The sequence below is a fragment of the Eulemur rufifrons genome, chromosome 3, assembly GCF_041146395.1.
Source record: "Eulemur rufifrons isolate Redbay chromosome 3, OSU_ERuf_1, whole genome shotgun sequence".
Classification (NCBI taxonomy): Eukaryota; Metazoa; Chordata; class Mammalia; order Primates; family Lemuridae; genus Eulemur; species Eulemur rufifrons.
Window position 1 is genome coordinate 28,126,122 of NC_090985.1, and position 23,227 is coordinate 28,149,348.

At 51.3% G+C, this 23,227-nt stretch overlaps 1 protein-coding gene across 1 annotated transcript in view; it reads left to right on the top strand.

Moving 5' to 3' along the window:
* The window catches only part of KCNK9 (potassium two pore domain channel subfamily K member 9), a 57,353-nt gene extending 45,343 nt beyond the window's left edge, over positions 1-12,010 (top strand). Inside the window, exon 2 of the mRNA XM_069465954.1 lies at positions 11,160-12,010. Within this exon, the coding sequence (XP_069322055.1) occupies positions 11,160-12,010 (851 nt within the window). The remainder of the gene's footprint in view (positions 1-11,159) is intronic.
* Positions 12,011-23,227: the final 11,217 nt, after the last annotated feature.

A 23,227-nucleotide genomic window follows, 5' to 3' on the forward strand; every position in this document is an offset into this window, starting at 1 on the left:
TGCCCCCTTAGATGGGTGCATGTTCTCCCCTTCATCAGGGTCTTCACCCTCCCTCTGACCTCTCCAAGAGGTCCTGCTTCCCTGAGACTGGCACTTACCTGTTCCCCAAAGCCACTAGCCTATGGGAACCAAGAAGTAGGGGCCCCTTGACTCAGCCCCCCGGGTCCACCGAGGCTGAGGAACAAGGGAATGAACCGGCAGACGAGGTGTGGGGCTGGAGCAGGGCTGCTAGTGTTGAGGCCCAGTACAGCATATGAAAAGGCCCCAAGGCAGAAAGCAGAAGAAACAAGGATCTCATGCCTGTGATGAGCTCATGGACAGCATTTACAGGGCTTCTTGGAAACCTGAAGGCCAAATCAAAGACCAGTGGGGTCCAGGGCTATTAGGCAGGCCTGTACTCTTTGCTTCCTGTCTGTCAGCTTCTTAAGGCTCACAGCAAGCCTTGGGGGAAGGGACTGTGTGTATTTGGCCATCTAGGACGGGAGGCCAGGGCACAGGTGCTGAAGCCAGACAGACGGAGGTCAGGCCGAGCTGGTCTGCCTCTCAGCCTGGGTTTTTCCACTCTGCTCTGCAGACTTCGAGGCACCTCGGGTTGCTGTTACGTAAGGAAGGGTCCAGGAGAGCCGGGGCTCTGGGCCGTGTGTGTGTCAGGGAGCGTGCCTGCAGGTGCCAGCTGCAGGTCGGCACGGGGGACTTTTGTAGCAATCGAGGATTGTCCACATATTAGTGCATGTCCTGGGGCGAGAGACTTGGCTGAAATCATTTAATCCTCACAGTTCCAGAAGGTCCTTATTATTACCCTTGTCTGGCCAAAAGGACGCCCAGAACAGAACAAGCATGTGTCAAACCTCATTCTAAGCTTTTTACAAACACTCACATTTATTGTGTGTGTACTGTTAATGATCAGGCAAGGAATGGATGGGCCTTCCTATATTCTTCAGCTTTATCTTCTTTTCTAGTACATTCCAATAGAGTATCTCAGGCACAGGTGTGTGTGTGTGTGTGTCTGTGTTCGAGTGCGTATCTGTATGATGTCTCTGTGCGTGTGCGTGTGGTGTGTGGTCTGTCAGCATCATATAATAGGCCACGCTCGACAGTCACAGCCAACAGGCACGTCCCGGGCCAAGCCCCACCGCTAATCGTGTCCCTGAGCCTGTTTTCTTACCTGTAAAGTGGACATGACTGTCCCCAGCCTGGTCAATGGCCTGCAATGTGAGAAGGGGGTACCAAAGGGTTTTGTGAACTGCCCCTGTCTGCACCAGAGCGAGGGGCTCTCCTTGGGGTTTTGTTAAACAGTAACATGAGCATCAGGGTGGGTCCTGTCTGTACCTGTTTGCTCTTAGAGGTCAGTTTCTATGCTGGTAAATAATCATCTTATTTAGTCCTTGTCACCAGCTAGGTGCACAGCAGATATGTCACTGGCTAAATACAGTACTGATTGTTCTTTCTCTGATGTCACGGCCACTGCGCATCAGCGGGGCTCTCTGTTCCACGCACTCAGGACCCAGGCTCCTGACAGCTCGAGGGTCCCTCCTCCCTTAGGCTGAGGCTTCTCCATCTTTAGTGGGGGAGAGAGACAGACATGGGGAGAGGGGCAAAGAGAGACAAAATCAGGAGGCGGGTCTCAGCCGGCCTGGACCCCTGCATGGCCACTCTACTTGCAAGGGACCCTGTGGCCCAGCTGTGTGTCCAGGAGCAGGAGGGGTCATGTGTGTGGGTGGACACTGACAGTCTCTGCCAGAACCCACCTGCTTCTGTTGCTTCTCGACTAAATGAGCGTCCTCAGCTTGAGAGGCCCTGGGAGCGAGTTTGCTGCCCCCCAGCCCCGGTGTGGGCTGACGCTGCTGTGAATGCGAAGTGGGTTCAGTTATGACAACTGGAACGTGCTTAGAGCAAGGCCGCACCCTCCCCCCCAACCCCTGCTTCTCCTCAGCCCCCTCCCCTGCATCTGTGAGGTCCCTGGGGCCATGCAGCACCAAGACGCTTGTTAGGAATGCAGAGTGCCAGGCCCCCTGATGCAGAACCTGCATTGCAGCGAGACCCCAGGCGACTCCATCCTTGCGGGTGTCAAAGTTTGGGAAGAGATGCCTTAGGAGTCACAAACACACCCTTGGCTTCTGCCCCAGCTCACCCACGGGCTGCCTCATGCTCATTTCACAGGTGAGGGACACACAGACTCCATGGCACTTGGATCCCTGTGTGCACAGAGCTCCTTTGGGAATTCAGAGGAGAGAACCTTCCTGCAGGAGGTGGCACTGGAGCTGGGCCCAGAGAGGGGGGAGTGACCTGTCCTGTGTAGGGGCAGGAACAGTCCCTGGGGGCCATGGCGGTCTCCCCTGGTCGGGTCTGGCCAGAACTTGGAGCTTGAGTAACTGGGCATTCGAGGCTCTTGCTCTTCTGACCTGGTGGATCTTCCAGTGTGACTTGCACCTGCTCTCTGCCATGCGCTCCTGAGAGAGAATCCAACAGAAACAAAGCCTGAGATTTAACATTTTTGACTTGTCTTACTTCTTTCAAACAAAATGTATCAATTATTACTTAATGAGTGGGTCTCAGGGCCTAGCTTGGTTTTAAATTTTCTTATTCTCCTGTAGGTTTTTCAAAAGTCAGCCAAATTTTATATTATTTTTCCTACTCATTTTGTTCTTGATGTAGGGAATTTAGGAAAACAAACCTAGATTTTTCTTGTAGTATTGTTTTTTTCTGAGGGGGCATGGGAGAGGAATTACTTACTGGTGAGGGAGGTAGGTGAGTAAAATGGAGGAGACAGAGGAGATTTTACTGGAAAGGGATGGAGGCAGCCAGATGGAAAACTCGGGCTCCCCTCTAGTGCCCTGACCGGTGGGAAGGTATGGGTGCCATGCCTGCCATGTGGGGCAGCTGAGAGCAGTGACTTGGACCTGACTTGGGGGCTTGGAAAGATATTTTGCCCAAGGATGCAGGGCGGGGTGTTTTCTCAGTCATGCTACAGATAAATTACCACTTACCTTGGCAGAGGGCACCGCCGCACCCCCCCCTCCCCAAGAGGAGTGAAGGAGTATAAAATATCTTAGCTCAGTTCCTGGCACCCGCATGCACTCAGTATCAGGTGGTCATTATTATTTATTATATATTGTCAACGCTAAAATGCAATTGATTAGGGGGGTAGCTTTGGAGAAAAAACTCACCACGTGACACACGCTCAGAGATGGGAGACTGTGGTCTAGGACTCCTGGGTTCTGGGTACAGTCCCCCTAGGACACAGGTGGTCCTTGCTCCCGCATCCACGTTTCTGCAGTGGTCAGAGCGCCCACCAGAGGGCAATCTTGCACCTGCAGTGGCCGGTCCTGAGTCCCTTCTGGTGAGCGTCCTGGAAACCACGAAGGCCAGGGGCTTTTACCGTCATCGCTGCTCTTCCCTGGCAACATTTTTCTGTGAGTCTCTTTCAAAAGCAAACTTATTTGGTGCATAGCTGACCTTCAGCCGCTTCCGAGGGACGTAATGGCATCCTTCTGTGATTCCTAGCTCAGGATCTTGGCGGGGCTGGGAAGGGGGTGCCTTGACCATGTCCCCCTCCTTGCACCCTGAGTCTGTCTGGTGCTCAGGTCAGGTGACGGCCCCCCAGGTCAGGGTTGCGTGGCCCCTGGGTAGATGCAGGCCTTCTCAGTGCCTCCCTCACCCCCTGCGGTCCAAGCTGTGCTCGCAAAGCCACATTCTGGGGCCTGCTGTCAGCAGGGGCTCACGTCTGGGTGGCTGCAGCTCCCGAGGCTGGTGCAGCTGGGCGCGGCCTCTGAGAGGTCTGGGGCGGAGGGCTGGTGCTAGTCCCTCATCCTCCCAGGGAGAAGACAGAGGGCCAGGCTTCTGCAGAGCCTTCCAAGCCTCTAAGCCTTGTGAGCGGACACTGTCTTTCCAGGACCCCACAAAGCTGCTCCCCCACCACTCCCTCAGCCTTCCAGGCGAAGCTTAGGAGTTAGGCTTTAAAGGCAACGTTTTCATTTTGGTTGAGGCAAAATTCATATAACAAAATTCAAAGTATGCGAATCAGTGGCATTTAGTACGGTCACATGTTGTATAACCACCAGTCCTGCTGAGCTCCAAGACATTTTCATCCTCCCCAAGGGAAACCTACACCCTGTCACCGTCCTACCCTCTTGCCCCCTCCCCCCATCCCCTAGGCCACTGCTGATCTGCTTTCTGTTCCTAGAGATCCCTGTTCTGGGCATCGTGGGATCCTACAACAATTGTTCTTTCATGACTGGCTTCTTTCACTTGGCGTTGTGGACCGAACTGTGTCTCCACACGCCCCACCCCACTCCTCAAATTCATACCTTGAAACCCTAACTCCCCATGGGACTGTATTTAGAGACAGGGCCTGTACGGAGGTAACTGAGAATAAATGAGGTCACTAGGGTAGAGCCCTAATCCAGTAGGGCTGGGGTCTTTATACGGGGAGGGAGAGACACTGGAGCCGTCGCTGTCCATGCACCATGTGGGGGACAGGACAGCAAAATGGCTGCCTGCACGACGGCAGGAGGGTCCTCCGGAACCCGAATGCACCTGCACCGTGATCGTGGCGTTCTGAACTCCAGAACTGTGGGAAGAATCACCATCTCTTCTTGAAGCCACCCAGTCTGTGGCATCTTGAGGTGGCAGCTGGAGCTGATCCATGTAGAATAACGCTTTCAGGGTTCATGCATGTCGCGCCATGTGTCAGGACTTCCTTCTTTAAGGCTGAAACATGCCGTCACATGGTCAGACCCCGTTTGTTCCTCTGTTCACCCACTGAAGGACATTCGAGCTGCCTGTGGCTTTTGGCCACTGTGGATAACGCTGCCATGAATGTGTGTCTACAGGTACTTGTTATGATAGGTAAACACCCAGGCGTGGGGCTGCTCAAAATGATTTCAGAAGGTATTTCTTTATTACTTGGGTATGAGCTAAGAGTTGAGAATAGTTCGGGGCAAGCTGCACAGGCTCTACCTCCCCTCGCCCACGGTGGCACCCCCATGTGCCTGACAGGATCACCTCAGGGACTAAAGGGTAATCGCATCTAACTGTGGCAACTGATGTGCATCGATGGCTGCCGAGGCTCAGTTTCCCCATCCATAAAGTGGGGATGATGATGCTTCATTTAATCCCGACTGGCTCCTTATAACAGAGAAGGACCTGGTGCTGGTGCCCACTGGGCCCCCCAGAGGTTCCCGGTGAGTGACAACCATGAGCCACCCAGGGGTTGAGATGTTCGCTCAGTGCAGCCCGGGGGGTGGGTGTCAAGTGGGCAGCGTGAGTGTGGGGGGCGAGGGGCCAGCTGTGGGGAGGGACATTAGGGCTCTCCCAAGGGGGTTCCTCACCTAAGGCCCCACACAGAACAAGAGAGGAGAAAGGCCTGTCATTAGCTGTTTTTGGAAATTTGTGCTTTGCAAGCTTGTGTCTTTAAAAAAAAAAAAATTAAATACTTAGTCTGTTTCCCCCTTAAGACATAAAATGAAGGAAAGCCAAAAGGGAACTGAAGTTCTTTCTGGAAATTAATAATAAATCATGTGAGGAAATTGCTCTCATTAAATAAAACACCAAATCTGCCAGACTTTCCTTTAGGGAACAGAATGCCAAACCCGTAAATAAGCAAGTCCCTAGGGCCTCTGGTGGCTCCGAGCACAGCTAAGAGCTTGGGACTTGGAATCCCAGTTCCTGGGTGGACGCAGAGGGTGAGTGGCATGCCCTGCCTGCATGGTGTGAGCGAGGGTCCAGGACAGAGACCCTCCGTGTTCCCAGCTGTGGAATGGGGTCCCAGGTGCTGTGGGGTCGGGTTCCCTGTGGGGAGTGTGGGAAGGGGCCTTGGACTCCCCAGCATGACCTGGTTGCCAGCATGTGGTGTTCCCTGGCCCCCTGTGCAGGGCAGGGCCTAGCCTCAGCCCGGGGGGAGGCACTTCTGCATGTGATGCCATCCTTACTGCCTTTGTGCACCTGTGAACTGGAGCCAACTAGGGATCCCTGCGCCCGTAGCCTGTGTGACCAGGACGGGAGCCACGGCATTTGTGGGTGTCCCACTGACTCCCCTCCCACGTCATGTCTCCTCTGTTGTTCTCTCTCTTCTCCCTTTTCACCATTTCTGAAGCATGTGTGACCTCTGTTTTGACAAACAGATGGTCTGTTTTGTCTTATTTTGTTTGGCCTGTGCCATGTTTTAGAATGTTTAATTAGACCCTTATTAGATAGCACAATTTAAAAATCCATATTTCCAGCGTCTCTTTAAAACTCAGAAAATTGAGTCACCCTGGCCCTCATCCTGGGTGCTGGGATGGGGAACAGCTGCTCTGTGAGAGGACCTGGCTTCCTGCTGGCCATTGCCTGCCCAGAGCCCTGGTCACCACCCCAGCCCCTCTGCCCTGAACAGATCTGAGGCAGCTTCTGAGCTGAGATGCAGGGAAGTGTGAGTTGCACAGTGCTTTGTTAACAAAGCTGTTATTCATTATTTGTAGTCATGCTAAGGTATTAGGATATACTCTAGGTTGCGTGCTAATCACTTGCAATCAAAACACTGGCTGAGGCCACAAGGTTTATCAGGGGGCGGATGGGACTGTCTCTGAGTAGGGGCTGACTCTAGGACAAGTCACCATCTTCCATATGGCTCCACATCTCCGAGATCAGGGATGTTCTCCTCTGTGGTTGGGCTCGTCCTCATGGTATGGAAATGACTACAGTGGCTCCGGACCTCACACCCTGGCACCCTCCCGTCTGGCAGGAAAGGGCAAAAGCCTCCCTGGTTCAGGGCTTGGCTGGTGACTCAATCAGAGCCCATTGGAAGCACAGTCCCCACTCGGACTGAATGGGACACCTGGGCCGTGTGGTGGTACCCAGTAGAAATTGGGGTCTGCTGTCCTGCAAAAAGGGTGATGACAACACAGGGCAGCCACAACAACTGGTATCCCTTACTGACAGAATGAATCTAAGAGAATTTTGTAAACTGTAAAGTGCTGTGTAACTGGAAGAGACTGCCTCATTTTGTATTTATAGAAACAGTCAAGACTTAGAGAATCTAAGGGGGCTTGCCTAAGTTTATGGTTGGTAAGTGGGAGACAGAGCTGGATTCAGACCTTGGGACCTGCTGATTTCCTGCCCAGGAGCCTCCTGAAAGTCCCTTCTGCCCAACCTCTCCCATCTATGGGGCCTATGAATCACTTTCCTTCTGATGTTTGGGACACCTGGGTCTTAATCATCCTGAGCTCATTCGAGGGCTTGAGCAGGGCCAGCACGCGTGGGAGGGTGAGTGGGATGGTTGCTGCAGGATCCAGCGGGGCGCCAGCCAGAGGCCACCGGGGGCAGGCTGCTCGTGTCTCCAGCATGCCCTTCTCAGAGCCACCTGCGTCATGCTTTGATGGGATTTGCGCCTATTTTAATTCCTGCCAACACAAAACCTTGTATGTCCTTTATAAATATTTCACTCTTCCGGTAGCAAATTTTGATGCCCAAGTACATGCATGGCCTTCTCCTTCCCTGTGTTGGGCAGTCTGCACTCTGGCAGCTGGGGGGAGACAGCTGTGACCACCCCTCACCCAACACTTGGCCATGACAGATGCCTCAGCTCACAGAGAAGCCCAGGCTCCCTGGGAGGTCTGCATCCCAGTGTGCATGACAGAAGGGAAGGAAGAGGAATGGCAAGGGTGGTGGCCATTCAGTCCCCAAGGTGGGAGAGCCAGGGCCAAACTCAGATTGCCCTGACGCCAGTGGCCAATCTCCATTCTCTTGTGTCTCGGTGGGAATTCAAAGCTCAGCTTGATGGCATCTGGCCAAGGGATGAGGGCAGGTTCTGGAGGGGTGCTTTTTGAGCTGGCCTTAAAAATGAGTGGGGTGATGATCAGGGTGTCCTCCAGTAGAAGGGCTGGGTGCAGCAGCAGAAAGGCACAGGGCCCCCACTTTGTTCCCCAATGTGCTCCACAACAGAGGGTGGAGGCTTTGCAAACTGAAATGGCCAGGTGTTGATGGGCCTAGATTGCCAGGAGACTGGAGGGAACCACAGACAGTTCTGGAATATTGGGGCTGGTCTGCAATCCACCAGGCCCAGACGGCCTTACTTGCCTTTTTCCAGTGGGGACAGCCCGTGGGATGCACATGGCGTGTGCATGAAATACTGCTCAGAATAGGAGCCGGGTTGGGAAGCTTCTCATACCTGGTGGCTGTCACGCTTCTGGGAAATCTCACAGCAGCCAGCGGGGAGCGAGGCATTTTGCAAGTTGAGCGCTACCTTCCAACCACAGCTGGCTCTTCAGGGAGCCCCAGACCCAATTGAAATGATTAGTTTTATTATCCTCTGCCTCTTTTCCCTCAGGGAAGACGGAGCCTATTCATTTTGTTTTGTTAGCCAGCTGCAGCAGAGAGATGAAGGCCTCTTCTCTGCAAAGCCTCTCCCAGGACAGATCAAAGAGACCTGTTAAGTGTATTAAAGGGGCCATGAAAATCAGGCTGGTTGATGAGTGTCTTGGGCGAAGCTGCCCCCACCCAGCACCTTCAGGGTCTCAGGAGTGGCTGGGACGCCTCTCTGACACTGAGAGCTGCCTTATGCAGAGCTGAGTCAAGGGTGGGTTCTGCCCTCCTGGAGAGCTCATGGTCTGGCCCAAGGTGGCCTTGGCTATGAGTGCCCAGTGGGGCCAATCAGGGCCTGTGGGAGAGTGAGGTGTGCAGCCTGGGCGGTACTGCCCTGGGAGCCCCAGCCCCAGCTTTGGGGTGGGAAGGAGGTACAGAGTGAGGCAAGCAGGGTGTCAGTCCCTCATGCCCAGACATTGTTGGCTGGAGACCCACAGGGGCACTTGATTTGAAAGCTGTGTCCTTGTCAGCCCCAGCACTAGCCGCCTCCCACTGGGATTGCCCTAGGCAGGCCACAGGTGCTCAGCAAACACCACTGGCTGGAGGTTGGGGGTGATGACAAGTCCTGTGACCTGAGGGCTGGGCAGGGCCAGGGCGTGTAGGCAGGGCTGCTGAAGCTGGGATAGGTAATCAAGTGAAACTGACTGCCAGGTGACTCAGGATAGCTCCCTCTGGGGTGTCCTGGAATCTCAGCAAAGATGGTGTTTGGGGTGTGGCTGCTGTGGGTGCAGCACTGGGCCTGGCTCCCTGGGGTCTCCTGAGCAGACGAATGCATCTGCCAACCCAGGAGGCCTAAGATACATTCATTTAAAGAAGTCATCCTGTGGGGACCCCCCCTCTTGTCATTCAGGTGCTGTGGGAGTATCAGATTTGTACCCCATTCTTCTCATGCAAGGGGCTTGGCAGTTCCCTTCCCTTCACGTATGACCAGAATGTGTATTTTATGTTCTCCACTGTATCTTCTACAATCTGTAGACACTATGTGATGGAAATGTGTGTGCCAGTATGGGTAGGACCTGCCACCTGGTGTGCAGTTTTTGACCCAGAAAATGCTGATTTCCTTCAGTAAATATATCCAGAACCGTCAGTATTACTATTAAGTTTCCACCAATCTACTGTTATCCTCTAACATCCATCTGGCTTCTGTATCAGTTCCACAGGTGACCTCTAAAGTGATTAGTGGGAGTCCCACTCCTGCATCTTTTATATTTACCCTGCCTGTGTACATGCTCTTTGCCGAAGACCCCAGTTTCCATTTGGTAGCCTCGCCCCCAGACAGAACTCCCTTCAGTAGTGGTGTTGTACAGATCTGCTGGTAATGAATTCTCCTAGTTTTATTTAACCTGAAAATGTCTTCGTCTTCATTCTTGAAGGATGGTTTCTCTGGATCTAGAAATCTAGGTTACCATTCTTTCCTTTTAGCTCTTCAAAGATATGATCCCACTGTTTCCTGGCCTCCATTGTTTAGGATTAGAAGTCAGCAGTGTTGTTCCCCTGTATGTGATGTGTTGTTTCTCTGTGGGCTGTAGTTTTGTGTTTGCCCTTCTGAGCTTCTTGAATCTGTAAATTTGTGTCTTTCACCAAATTTTGTTAATTTTAGCCATCATTTCTTCTATTTTCTTTTCTCATTTGCTTTCTCCTTTCCTTATGGGACACCTTTTGATATTGTCTTATGTATCCCCAAGGCTTTTTTTCTTCAGATTGGATAGTCTTTATTGAAGTAGATTTAGGGAGTACAAGTGGTTTTTTGTTACATGGATGAATTGCATAGTGGAGAAGTCAAGGCTTTAAATATACTCATGACCTGAATAGTGTATATTGTACCCAATAGGTAATTTTTTATCCCATATCTCCTCTCCCCTCCTGAATCTCAATGTCCATTAAGTCACTCTGTATGACCATGCATAGATCCCACTTATAAGTGAGAACATACAGTCTTTGGTTTCAGATTGGATTTTCATCCATAGAAAAGAGAGCACAACAGATCTATCTCCCTATCCTATCCTTCCTGGCCTGACTCCAATGTTGTCATTTTTCCTTTTGTAAGGACTAAGGGGTTTCTGAGGGGGCAGAGCTCAGTGAGGGCTAGGGTAGTGGGATTGAGGGCCAGAGAGAGGGTGAGGAGGAGACCTTTTACAGGCAAACATGTGATGTCACTTCTCTAGTGAGATGGGGCAAGTGGGTCTTGGCACATATTCATGCTAAGGGAAAGACATAGGCAGACTGAACCCTGGCAGAAAAGTGTAGGCTACAGCAGTCAGGGGGGGCTTCCTGCAGGTACAGGTAGAAGTCTGGGGTCTGACAGGTCCCCACTGTGGATCAGGCTCAGGGGTAGGTGTTTTCTGATCTCAGTAGATCCACACAATAGCCCCACCTGGGAACTATTATTGCATATGACAGATAAAAAAACCTAGGTTGGGAGAAGTTGTCTAGGGCCCAAGGTAATGCAACGGGTTGTGACCATGAGCATGTGGTTTGGGGGCATAAATAATTTTCTCCCTTGAGCTTGGTTCCACAGTAATAAATGTTTTCTTTTTTAAAACTTTTATCACTCTAAGACAACAGTGGAATGCCATCAAAACTCCTTGATGCCAAATCCCAAGTGATATTTGATTGGTTCTCCCTTGTTCTCTCCTTCCTCTCAGGTCACAGCACACCTCAAGCCCTCGCTACTGCAATGGCCCTGACCCCCTTCTGCCCCAACCCTCATGTGACTTTTTTTTTTTTTAATTGGTTCTCTCTCTAGGAGAACCCCATGCCCCCACCTCAAGAGCCTTCTCTCCTCACTCCTTCTTCCTGTTCTTCTCGTCCCTCCCCAGGTTACGGTCACGCTGCTCCCGGTACCGACGCTGGCAAGGCCTTCTGCATGTTCTACGCTGTGCTTGGCATCCCGCTGACCCTGGTCATGTTCCAGAGCCTGGGCGAGCGCATGAACACCTGCGTGCGCTACCTGCTGAAGCGTCTTAAGAAGGTCTGCGGCCTGCGCAACACCGACGTGTCGATGGAGAACATGGTCACCGTGGGCTTCTTCTCCTGCATGGGAACGCTGTGCATCGGGGCTGCCGCCTTCTCCCAGTGCGAAGACTGGAGCTTCTTCCATGCCTACTACTACTGTTTCATCACCTTGACGACCATCGGCTTCGGGGATTACGTGGCCCTGCAAAGCAAGGGTGCGCTGCAGAAGAAGCCAGTCTATGTGGCCTTTAGCTTTATGTATATACTCGTGGGGCTGACAGTCATTGGGGCCTTCCTCAACCTGGTGGTCCTCCGCTTCCTGACCATGAACAGCGAGGAGGAGCAGCGGCGCGCCCTTGAGGAGGTTGGGTGCTGGTGCAGAAACCGAGACAGCACGGTCATCGACGTCCCCGAGGAGGACCAGCCGACCCGGCGCAGGTACTGGCTGGACCTCTTGGATCTGCTGTCTCTGTGGACCTGCCCATGCTCCCAGTCGCAGCTGGACGGTGCTGACCCCCCTGAGGCAGAGCTGGAAGCCACTGCCGCCGCCGCCGCCAGGGCCATGCCCCCCCCATCCATCTCGTCCAGGATCGAGGAGCTCTCAGCAAGCACATTACAGCACAGCTTCTTTCCGTCCCCTCTTAGCTCCATCTCTCCTGGGTTACAGAGCTTTGTCCACCAGTGCAGGCTGATGAGACGTCGGAGGTCGATTTAAGTATGGGAGGGAAACAGGAAAGTCATTCTTCATAGTTAACATTAAGTTCCATTGGTCCAACTCGTCTTTTCTTATTTATTTATTATTATTGTCATCATTACGTTCTCTCCTTTCTTGGTCTCTTGGTCTCATTCTCTCTCCACCTTTCTACCCAGACAGACCAGGCCCAAGGGAAAACAAAAGGCCCATCCTCCTCTGAAACTCAAATCTGATCACGAAGCATGGATTTCTTCCCCTTCCCGGCAAAGTATACCTTATATTTTCTCCCCCGACCTGCCCCATCTCCAGGGTGGCCTTCCCAAGACAGGTGTGAGACTGAGACCACGGAGACAGCTGAGAGGAGACCCAACCCAGAGTTGCACACCAGGCTGAGAGTCTTCGATTGCCTACCTGTAGTGGGGTCTCTGACCTGATTCCTTTCTCCCCAAGGACTGGGTGACTGTGTATGGTGTGAGTATGTGTGTGTAATGTGACAAAATGGGAAGTATCAGGTATTTTTCCCGTAACACTTTTGCCATAGCCTGCTTTTGGCTGCTTCCAAACGAAACAAAAAACCCACGAGGTTTTTGATTTATCATCATGCCAAATCAAGCATGTTTCACAAGCAGTCTTTATCCCAGATAGGGTCACGATTGTATTTTTTAAATGCTAGTTTCTAAATTATATTAACATTTTTTTTAGGGGGTGGGCAGGCAAGACAACCTGGATCATTTTAAGCTTGCCAGTTGAAAAAATTTTAAGAAGCATCTAAACTGGTATACATTATCGACACAACAAAACTAGCAATGGAATAATCAAAAGCCAATTCTATTAATTTGAGACATTTTTAATTTTATCATCTCTACTTCCACCACTTCCAACAATTTACCGTGAAACTGGAATTGTTAGGAGAAACTGGAAAATTGTTGGAACCACAGTATCTATTATTTCCCTCCTACTGATGATTTTGTGCAGCATCTACCTGCACGAATAAGAATTAGTTCCGGAATGCTTGGAAGAGAGTGGCTACTATGTGGATAGGGTTTCTTATTGTCCTAATGAAAAGGGACAGGGCGTTCCTCATTTAAATATATTTCAAGAAAGATTTTCTCTAATTGCATTTAATTTGTAAATAAGTTCATGTTGGTCTCAGGAAGAGTTTAGAGGCAAGGATCTGTGTCTTGGCCTGCTGGGAACTTGCCAATCTCAGGGGACGATTTTGAGCAGTGTAGAAATTCTTCCCCACTCTGAATAGGGGAATCACCCCAAAGGGAAGAGCTGCTAACCTCTTGGAGGGCAGTTTAGGCTGTGGAATATAGTACATGGGAGGCCCCTAGGTTGGCAGGAGTAAAGGACAGTTTGACCTCCCAATTCCCAGAGGGGACTTTAATTTCCCTCATTACCATCTCTGCCATTTCTAAAAATCACCCATTCACCCATCCTTCCACTCCCTTTTTTCGTAAACTGGAAGTTCATGGCTCTTGGATGGAAATGGACTTTGGCTGTTCTACTCAGAAGGAGCACGTTCATGGGCCTGTCTCAAGGCCCCAGCGAGATCTCCCAGAAAGGAGGCTTTGCTCCCTAGAAAGAGTAGACCTACAGGATTTCTTTGAGACAGCACCCGAACGCTATTTGGGCCACTGGGCCGAAACGTAGGAGCACTCAAGACTCCTCTGAAAAGGCTGTGCATGTACTTTAATGCTACATCCCTTGTTGAAATTTCCCCTTCGTCTAGAACACAGGGCCTTCGAAGGAGTCTGCGAACCTCAGATTCTCTAGGCCAAAGTTGACAGTTCTCCACCTTAAAGGTCTTTATCAATTTATTCATTTTAAGATTTTTGTTTTGTGGAATGCCTTATTTAGGGCCCTGAAGTGTGTCCAGAGAATAGAAGCAGTTGTTTTTAATTTATTTTTCTCTTGGAAGAGATTGTTGCATTTATGCTTTATGCTTTGGAGGAGGCTGCCTGGGATAAACATGGGGGTTCTCGTGAAAAACCTCTGTAAGATGTACCCTCAAAAGGGGGGTGTGGGTGATAATCTGATGTATAAATGACCCTGAAGATGAGTGATTTGTTCAATGTCACAGAGCTGGTCCTTGCCAAAACTGAGACAGTCTCAGCCTGGGCCCCAGAAGGACCTGAGGAGCTGTCTCCAGCGCACCAAGGTGTCCTAACAGCCCTCACACGAGGGTGCCTGCTGTTTCCCCACAGGGGCATGTGCCAGGCCCGCGGGGGGAGGCAGAGGGACACTGGCTCAACCCTTCACACACAGCTGGTTGCCCCACTGAAATATCTGTGCACAGTGGCCATGCAGGGGCCGTACTTCTGCTTGGATGCTTCCAGTAACAAGGACCTCCTCTCTTCCCAGGGAAATACAGAAAAATGCTCTATATTTTCACCGAGTTGACTTTTAAATAATAGAATTAAGAATTATAGGATGAAGTCTTCTCATGTGGTGACCACTGACTTAAGCATCTGAGGTAACTCACAATTGGTCTGGGTTCTATTTCCCTCCTACCTTCTGCTCCTTGCTACTAGTTTAGCTCCCTGAAGGACAACCACTGAGTCTCTCTTCCACAGCTAAACATCCTTGCTTGTGTTTAGGGGAGGGAGTAAGCCTTGGCTTTCTTCCCTTGTGATGGTCATCTTCTCAGATGGTCCATCTGTTCCCTACCATGGTCTCTGGCCAAGAAGTTCTCTAGGCGCATCCAATCTCTTGGGGCAGGGACCAAGTTAAGGGTCTCCAGGGCTCTTCTGTCTTGATAAAAGATCTCTGCTGAGATCTCCACCATTCGATAATCTTCAGATCCTCAAAGCCAGGAGGAAGCTTAGTCTGAGTCATCTCACTGAACTCCCTCATTTTCAGAGAAGGAAATTGAGGTCCAGAGAGGGTGAACACTTGCCTAAGGTCACACAACCAGAATCTAGCTCTTCTCACGGGTTTCCCTTTCTCCCATATTCCAGCCTGCTTTAGAAGGCTGTAAATAGCAACGACCAAAGATCCCTTGTTGCTGGACCTCTCAGTGTCTCAGGCCCAAGTCTCTCTTCCTCCCTCTTCCTCCTGGTTGTTTCTTTCAGCCAGGTGATTCTCATACCTTTCCTCTAGTTAACCATGCCCACTCATCAAGGAAGATGACATCACACCAGATTGTTTGGATATAGGATTCAGCTTCTGTTAGAATGAGCTAAGAGCCACATATTCCACCAGAATCAGGGAGGTTGGCCCACCAGCCAGCCCCTAAAACTCAACATGCCTTGATACTTAGATTTCTGACTCTCACTTGACCTATTTTTCAGTTAAGGCTCTCAAGCTTCATCTTTCCACTCTATCAGAGACAGAAGGAAGGTGGCCAGTGGCACTGATTATCCCTAAGATCCCTGGGCTCAATGCTAAGAGACCATCCCACTTTAATCTTCATCACATCCATCCAGGGTGGAAGGTGCTATTCTTGGCCTGTTTGACTTTCTTCTCTTCTTACCTTGGAGTGAACCAAGTATTTTTTTGGGTTTTAAAATACCTGGTCATCCCCAGAGCTGGATCAGATCTGTTCTTTTTGCCTGTACCATTCCATCTTGAGACCAAGGCAGCGGTCCCTTAAGCACAGCAAGCTGCCTGGTGCTCTAAATTTAAACTTGCTCTCTGAGGCATCTGTGTTCCCACTGTGCATGGCCGATTGGGAGGGGGATGCCTGAATTTGGGCATGATCACAGCAGGTTCTTTGCAGCCAAGGAGTCCCCACTGGGTCCATAATCCTTCCAGGAGAGAAAGCAAATTGACGTCAATCATTACCTGAAGAGCCTCCTTGGGTGACGCTCATTAAAATCCCACCCTTAAAAAAGGCGGAGATTGATTAATCTTGGCTCACAGGCCTTGATGAAGAGAACATCTGGACAGATAAGCCTAGGCAGGCCATTTTTTTTCTGCCCCACACATGTCTCAAAGCCTTACGGGTCCGATTCTCAGTGACAATCACTTGCATCTGGAAGTTGGAGGAAACAGTTATTTAGAGGCCTCTGTTGCCTGTGCGCATTAGATGGGAGAGGGTAGGAGAAGATGATGGTCAAGGAAGGAAAATCACCCATCACTGAGGTTTATGGCCCCATTTCTTTTTGTAATATTCTTTTTAAAATAGGTCCTAACTAAGTTATCTACTAAGGGTCACTGAGCAAAGTGGGAGGTATGTGCTGGAACGTGTCCATCCTATCAGTGTGCTGGATGCTGTCCACTGTCAAACACTGTGTCTTCAAAGTGCTGAGACTTGGGGGCCTGCCCCGTGCAGGCCAGCTGCCTGGGGGTCTAAAGTGTGCTTCCTCCAGAGTTGTGGTCTGCACGGGGACCCTGAAAGCATCCTAGGTGAGGAAGTGGGGGCAGGGCAGGGCCCTTGTTGTCCTGTCTTGCTCCACTGAGCTCCTGGTGGTCATTCGACTCCCAGGGCCTCTGTTCCTTCGTCATGTGCATGATGGGGCAGTGGGCGAGATGCATGGGCACTTGGCACAGCGTGAATTTGTCCCCAAAAGACATTTGTCCTGGATGTTCTGACCACGGGGCACATTTGAAGGTTGAGCCAACAAAGCAAACTAAAGTCATCAGTTTGGCAGGGAACGGGGAGCTGGGAAGATGGAGATAAACAAGCAATGGCAAAGAGGACGATAGTTGGCACGTGGCCAGGCCCACTGCCTCCTGGGCTCCTGGAAGCGAGAACCCCTGCTGTGCGGTTCTTCTTTGACCACACCCTGATAGAGGCTGCCGATTCAGGAAAACAAGTCAAGGGCTGTGATTTCCCCCAGACTTTGTTTTGAAAATTCCAGAATTACAGAAAAATGTTGGAAGAAGAGTCTGACGAGCTTCCCTAACCTGTCACCCAGACCCCCAGCCTTGGGACAATGCCACCTTTCCTTAGTGTCCTCTCCCCCTTCCCACATCCACACTAAAATTTGGAGGACAAAGTGTAATTTCTGAAACTTTTAGGTGGTTCAGCCAAAGAAAGATTTATCTATCTGGCATGAACAAGAGCATTCTCCTACATAGTAGTGCCATTGTCATACCTAAGAAATTTAGCATTCATATAATATTATCTAACAAATCCCCCAATTGCTCCAAAATCGTCCTCTGGGGCTTTTTTTGTGGGTTTAAGATGCAGCCCAGGACCACGTCCCATGCTTGTTTGTCTCCTCATCCCAGACTCCCCATCCAGGACACCCCTGCACCCCTGTCTTTCATGATGATGCTTTGAGAACCCAGGCTGGTGTCTTGGCGAACGCCCAAGGATTGGCTATGTCTACTTGTTTCCTCAGGTTAAAGAATTTTTGGCAAGAAAACAATGTAGCTGATGTTGTGTAGCCATGATTTATACATTTGACGTTTGGCTCTCTGGGGATTTCTGTGGTTACTGCTTGCATGGTGGATAAATAAGTCATATTAAATGTTGTTTTCCTCCGTTAGGGGAAGTAACTGCAGATTCAAGAGAGGCGTCCATGGATGTTGGCTCTCACTGCCAAAGCCGGGCAAGGCTTCGGGATTTGACTTCTCACGTGGACCTCTTCTGTGCTGGGCGAGCGTCAGTACTTTCCCCTGAACATTGGTGGGGATGGTCAAGCTATAAATAGACACAAAGCACAGAGAAATGCTTGTTGTAAGGGTCTCTGCAAAGAAGTTGGGGTATTTTGGCATCCGGTAGGTGGTAAGGATTACCAAGCCTTTCCTCGTTAGTAAGCATAATGTAATCTATTGTTATGGCAGTACTCTTGGCCATTAAGGGCTAAGATTTGTGACCTCTGTCCTTGAGCTATTTGCTCGGACAAGTTCTATAGCATAGCATTGTCAGTTCTGATGACAGGAAGCAGCCTACCTACAGTGGCTAAGGAAACTTTCACTTTGATCAGGAAAGTTCGTCCACGTGGGTTCCCACCTCTGCCTTTGCCCGTGCTGTTCCCGCCACCTGGAAGGTTTCCCTGTTGCTGCCCAGCTTGGAGGTATGGACAGAGCATCTGACGCCTCCTTTCTGCCTCTGACCCTTTTGCCCTGATAGACTCAGTGACATCCTCCTCCGGGCTGCCCTGGTCCTTGTTTCTATCGTGGGTGAACATACCGGGGGCCAAACCTTCTATGGCTCTGGCTGTAGTGGCAGCAAGTGTAGGGCACCCCTCCCCAAAGGGGAGGACAGTCACAGAATAAAGGCAGTCAGATGTCTAAGCATCTTGCCCAAATGGCTATGCACCGCCATAATTAAGGCGCATCTGAACTTGCCAGAATGGGAATAGGGTCGTTCAATGCAGGCATTTGGTGTGCCCCTGGAAACGAATCCGAATCTGTGATGAAAACCCGCCACGGCACTCTCCTGGCAGGGTCGAGCGTGCCATGCACAAGAGGGCTGGGAGCTTCCCAGGCTGGGCGTTTCCCATAAGGCTGGTGATTGGTCCGTCTTCAGACTCCAGGAGTGTGCTCGTGATGTTTCACCCTGGAGTGGATGGGCCCTGCGAAGAGAACGTCACCAGGGAACTGGGTCCACACCTTTCGCTTGCGGCAGCACTTGTGGTGGAGACTGCCGAGTGTGGGGACACTCACAGTGACACAGGATGCCTGGGCCTCCGTGGCCCTGCACCTGCCCACCTCTCGGCTTTAGGGCCCCAAGAAAAAGGCAAGAGCAGATGACTCTTGCCCTCATAGAACAGCGCGGAACTTGGAAGCTGCGGAGGCCATGACATCTCACACATCTGGGACCAGCCTCTGCCACGCACAGGTGGGTAGTGGTTTTTCGCCTCTCAGCCTCACCTCTCCACCTTTCAGTCAGAGATTGTGAATAGCCCCTACTGGTTAGGGTGCCTATGAGAACTAGACGAGACGGCATTTACAGGCACCTATTCTGTGCCAAGCACTGTGCTCGTGTGTTCAGACATGTTTGTATTTCTCAGAACAGCAAGGCCTGAGTCCCAGGTGGCTCCTGGGGCATTTTACTGGAAATCAAACTCTGGAGAGAAAGTGATGAAGTCTGGATGAGGAACTGGATTTGGGAAATCTGAGAACAGGCTTGGTGGAGCAGGTGGGTGCAATTTTAGGCAGAGGCACAGCACGGACAAAGGCACAGTAGTGTGAAGGCGCAGGGGGCACAGACCCCATCCTGCAACCGGAGGGGGGCCCTGCCATGCCTGAGAAATGAGGTAGCGTAACTTTGAAGGCCCTTCAAACCTGGTCACATCCCGAGTTATTCAAGTCGTTCTTGTGCTCGTGAACCGTGAAACCGTGAACCGTGAACCGTGAAACCATGAACCGTGAAACCGTGAACCGTCCCTGGCTCCCCATTGTGTGCACAGTAAGTTCCTTTTAAGGTCCTGTACTATGATAACCCTAAGCCTGAGCCTCAGGCATTGTTGGAACAGCTATTAATCTCAGTGTCCCCCTCCTTGGTCCTTCTCTAAACAATAAAAGTCTAAAAACAGATCATGGAGTCTCACCAAACTTGCATTCTGTGGCATGCTCTTGTTTAGGTGGAGTTCATTGCTGTTTTTTTCTTTGATGAACGTTAGTTCTAATTTGCATATGGGAATATTTCTAAGTAAGATCTAGTTGGTCATTTACTTAAGCATCCTGGGGACATGTCCTGAAGTCTTTGGACAGAGTTACCAAAGATTAGCATGACACTTAAAAAAAAAAAAAAAAAAAAAGGAAAACTGTATAAAAGAGGTATAAAGTAAGTTCTTGGGCTTGCTTGGCATGAAGAACTTGCTTGCTCACTGGTTTTATGAACAGCTGACATTGTGACCAGGCCCCCAGGGACAGAAGGCGGCTCAGCCCTGTGGGAGCTTGAGCTGGTAGTGCTCAGCACCTGCTACCGTTATGTGTTTCTCCCATGGAGATGAGGCCGCTCCTTGGGTCTGGTACCCAGGACAAGGTCCGTTTGAGGGTGTCAGCAGAAGATTCAGCGGTGTCTGCCATCATGGTGAGTGCTGGTGGCCCAGGGATGGCATCTCCTGGTGAGGAGCTCTGGAGCAAAGCTGCCCCCATGAGGGATTACAACATGAACTTGATGTTGGGAAGAGGCCTCCGGGGGAGGCAGAGGCCGGGGTGGGGTGGGGTGATGCGGCGTGGGTGGGGTGGTGCAGGAAGGGAGTGGAGCCCAGGGAACACGGATCCAACCAGGATCTTGTCTTCGTGATTTGCTGCGTGACCTGGGACGAGTCATTTCTCTGGGTCTGGGTTTACTCATTTCCAGACTAAAGGCCAAGCTCCCAAGTCCCCAAGGCCCCCGAGTGCCTGCCACTGATGGGACACCAGCCTGGGGAGGACTGGCTGGGCTGACGTCAACTGCTTTGGAAAGTCTTTCCCTGGATACCTGTGCTACAGGTGTCTCCTTCCCACTTAGATGCTTAATTAACCAGTACCCCTGTGCTGCATCTCTGCTTAATTTCCTGGTAGGCTCTCCTCCCATCCTGACTGCCTGAGGTGCCCTTCTTTCAAGAGAGAAAGCCTTAAGCTGATCAGAGCCATGGGATGTGGATGGCTGTAGGGCAGCCCACCGGCCTGGCCCTGGAGCTCACCCTTCCTAGTTAGGACATGGTTACGACTCCCCCCCAGCATCTGCCTTCAGATGTACCCCAAAGGTGCAGTTCTACCCTATGTCCTGTGCTGGCTTGTCCTTATTCCAGGGCTATCTTTGCTCCCTGGGAGGATATGTTCCCCACCCATAGAGGCCAGTCAGCCCAGCAAGGGATCTTGCCCCAAGTCACCTGGTCTTTGCTCTGCTGGGGCCCAAACCACGGTGAGAGCTCGGAGACCTGCGCTGAGTGCAGCACTGTGCACACGAAGACGCTACTTCCCACTGCACACTCGTTCTCTGTGCTGGGCAGGGGTGGCCAGAGCACCCCCATTTGGTGGGGTGACAAGGTTCAGAGAAGTGGCAAAGTTACAACTCCAAGCCAGATGTTCTGACCTGCACATTTCAGGATGCCTGTCCTCAAACTTGCAGGGAGGGGTGGGTCCCTCCAGTTGCCACAAGAGAAGGACATGGGGGCATGCCTCAGGAGAAGGCAGAGGGGTGTCTTCAGGTGAATCACATTGGTGGGGGGTTTCCTGCTGGGGAGGGAGTGTTCCAGATGGGCGGGTATTGGCCAGGAGAAAGTTCCAGGGCAGCGAGTATTTGCGGGATCTGCCAGCTCTGTGCTCGGCACCATGGACAAGACTCCAAGATGAGAACCGTGCCCAGACTAAGCCTTTGATTGCTATTAACCATGCAGACCTTTGTCCTCAGACGTCCTTTCCCCACGCCAGTGGAGCCCGGAGGACAGACCTGAGACCAGCGGTAGTAAGTTCTCTGGCGCGAAGGGTGGGATAGCAGACCCAAGTGGGGCGCAGTTTGCAGCAGATTATGACTGCAGGGCCCCAGGCTCCCTGAATGCCTGCAGCCGCCCCCTGCACAGGACAAAGGGCCCAGCTGGGGGGTGAGAGAACTTCTCTTGGGCCCCTCTCTCCACTTTGCACCGTGTGACCCACACCAGTCTCCTTTCCTGGGTGGTAGATCTGAGAATGATTTAGAGGGGGACGGCAATGTTCAAGCATATCATCTGACGAATGTGCCTCACCTGTGAGCCATCATGTCCCCTTCTGTGAAGGAAGGGTCTGGAAGGTTGAGATTGTTCCAGAAGGACCGGGCGATGACGGAAACCCCTGTCCTGCCACTGCTGGTGTGACTGCCTGTCCAAAACACAGGCCAGGAGTCTACCCCTAGGGGCTGCCTGGGTTTTTTTTTTTTTTTTTTTGAAACTTTGTGGGACTCACGGGGGCGGGGGGGGGGCATCTGGGGAAGTGGGACTTGGCTTCCTGTCCCCACCATCTATCTCCCTCACATGGTGACACAGTTGGTTCCAGCACATGAAGGGCACCATTGGGAGGACAGAAAGGGGGGACCAGGGCTGGAGGGAGGAGGGGAAGAAGCGTTTGAGGGGCAAGAAGACTTTATTTGGGGAATTTTTATTTTTGACATCTTCCCACTCACTTTTCGATCCTAACTCGGGCCTCTTGGAAAATTCTAATCTAGTTCCTTGGAGACCTCTAGCACCCAGAGAACAGCACTTGAGTTTGAGGATGGAGTCTTGTAAAGTTTAGCCAGGAGTCTTGGCCTCTAGAAGTGTAAGCTCCCAGCCTGGCCTCTTCCTACTCATGATCAGGCACTGAGTGGAGATGTCAGGGGCCTTCCTAAGCACCTAGCCCTGGCTTCCCTCCTCCGCTCAATTTCTAATCAGGCCACGTGGCCCCGGTAAGTCACTTCCTAACCTCTTCTAGAAAAGATGAGATGGCCAGGTGAGAAGCAGGTGTCTCCCAGATAGCCGCTGCTGAGGATGAAGTGAACTAAGTGTCCTCATGTACTAGACTGACATTTTGGTGGGGGCTTAGAAGGAGGGACAGGGCCAAGTCCTTCCGGCACGGGGTTGGTTCCTGGGTGGGAGTCAGCTCCTCTCCCCTGGGCCCTCACATATCTCAGGTAGCGTCATTCTGTAGACTCATGACTCATGTCCCCACCCAGCTCTTCTAATCCTTCTGTTGATGGGTTCTCCCATCAAATGGGCACTCCCTTGATGATCCCAGTCACTTGGATGGTGGTGTGGGCCAGAGTGTTTTCCAGGGAGCCAAGTCCCCTTCTTCCCTGCTGAATCTTATGGAAAGTCTTACCTCTCTTTAACTGAGAGGAGGATGCAGCCACCAGGTGGGAGCTGCAGCAACCATGGGCCCAGCAGCTCTGTGGGGCCCCTTTGTGCAGGGCTGGCCACTGCTTGGGCCACTACTCACTGAGCACACCAAGTACCTGCTGTGTGTCAGCCTCAGTGAAGGGGCCACTGTGGTGCCCTAGATGGCCAAGTCCCTGGCCCACAAGATGACAATCCCAGTGGCCGACATGCTTCCAGGATGCATGAGGTCTGGAAGCAAGAGCCCATGAGCAGGGAGTGGAATCAGAACTTGCCTGGGCAACTGTTTCATTTTGTCAAGCTGAAGTTTAGAAGTTGGGTAGGAAACTAAAAATTTCATGAAAGGAAAAACATGATTAGTGGGAACCCAATGAAGCAGAACCCACAATTAACAAGATTTCTCTATAATTTGATGGCTCCTCAGAAGAGCCCACTCCTGAAGAAGGCTAATTATATATTTGTTTATTCGGCCCACAAATAGCATTTTGACATCCGTTTTAGGGCTGGAGAGGACCTTACTAGGTCATCTTAGTCTATTCCCTGCTTTATCAGAAATCTCCAC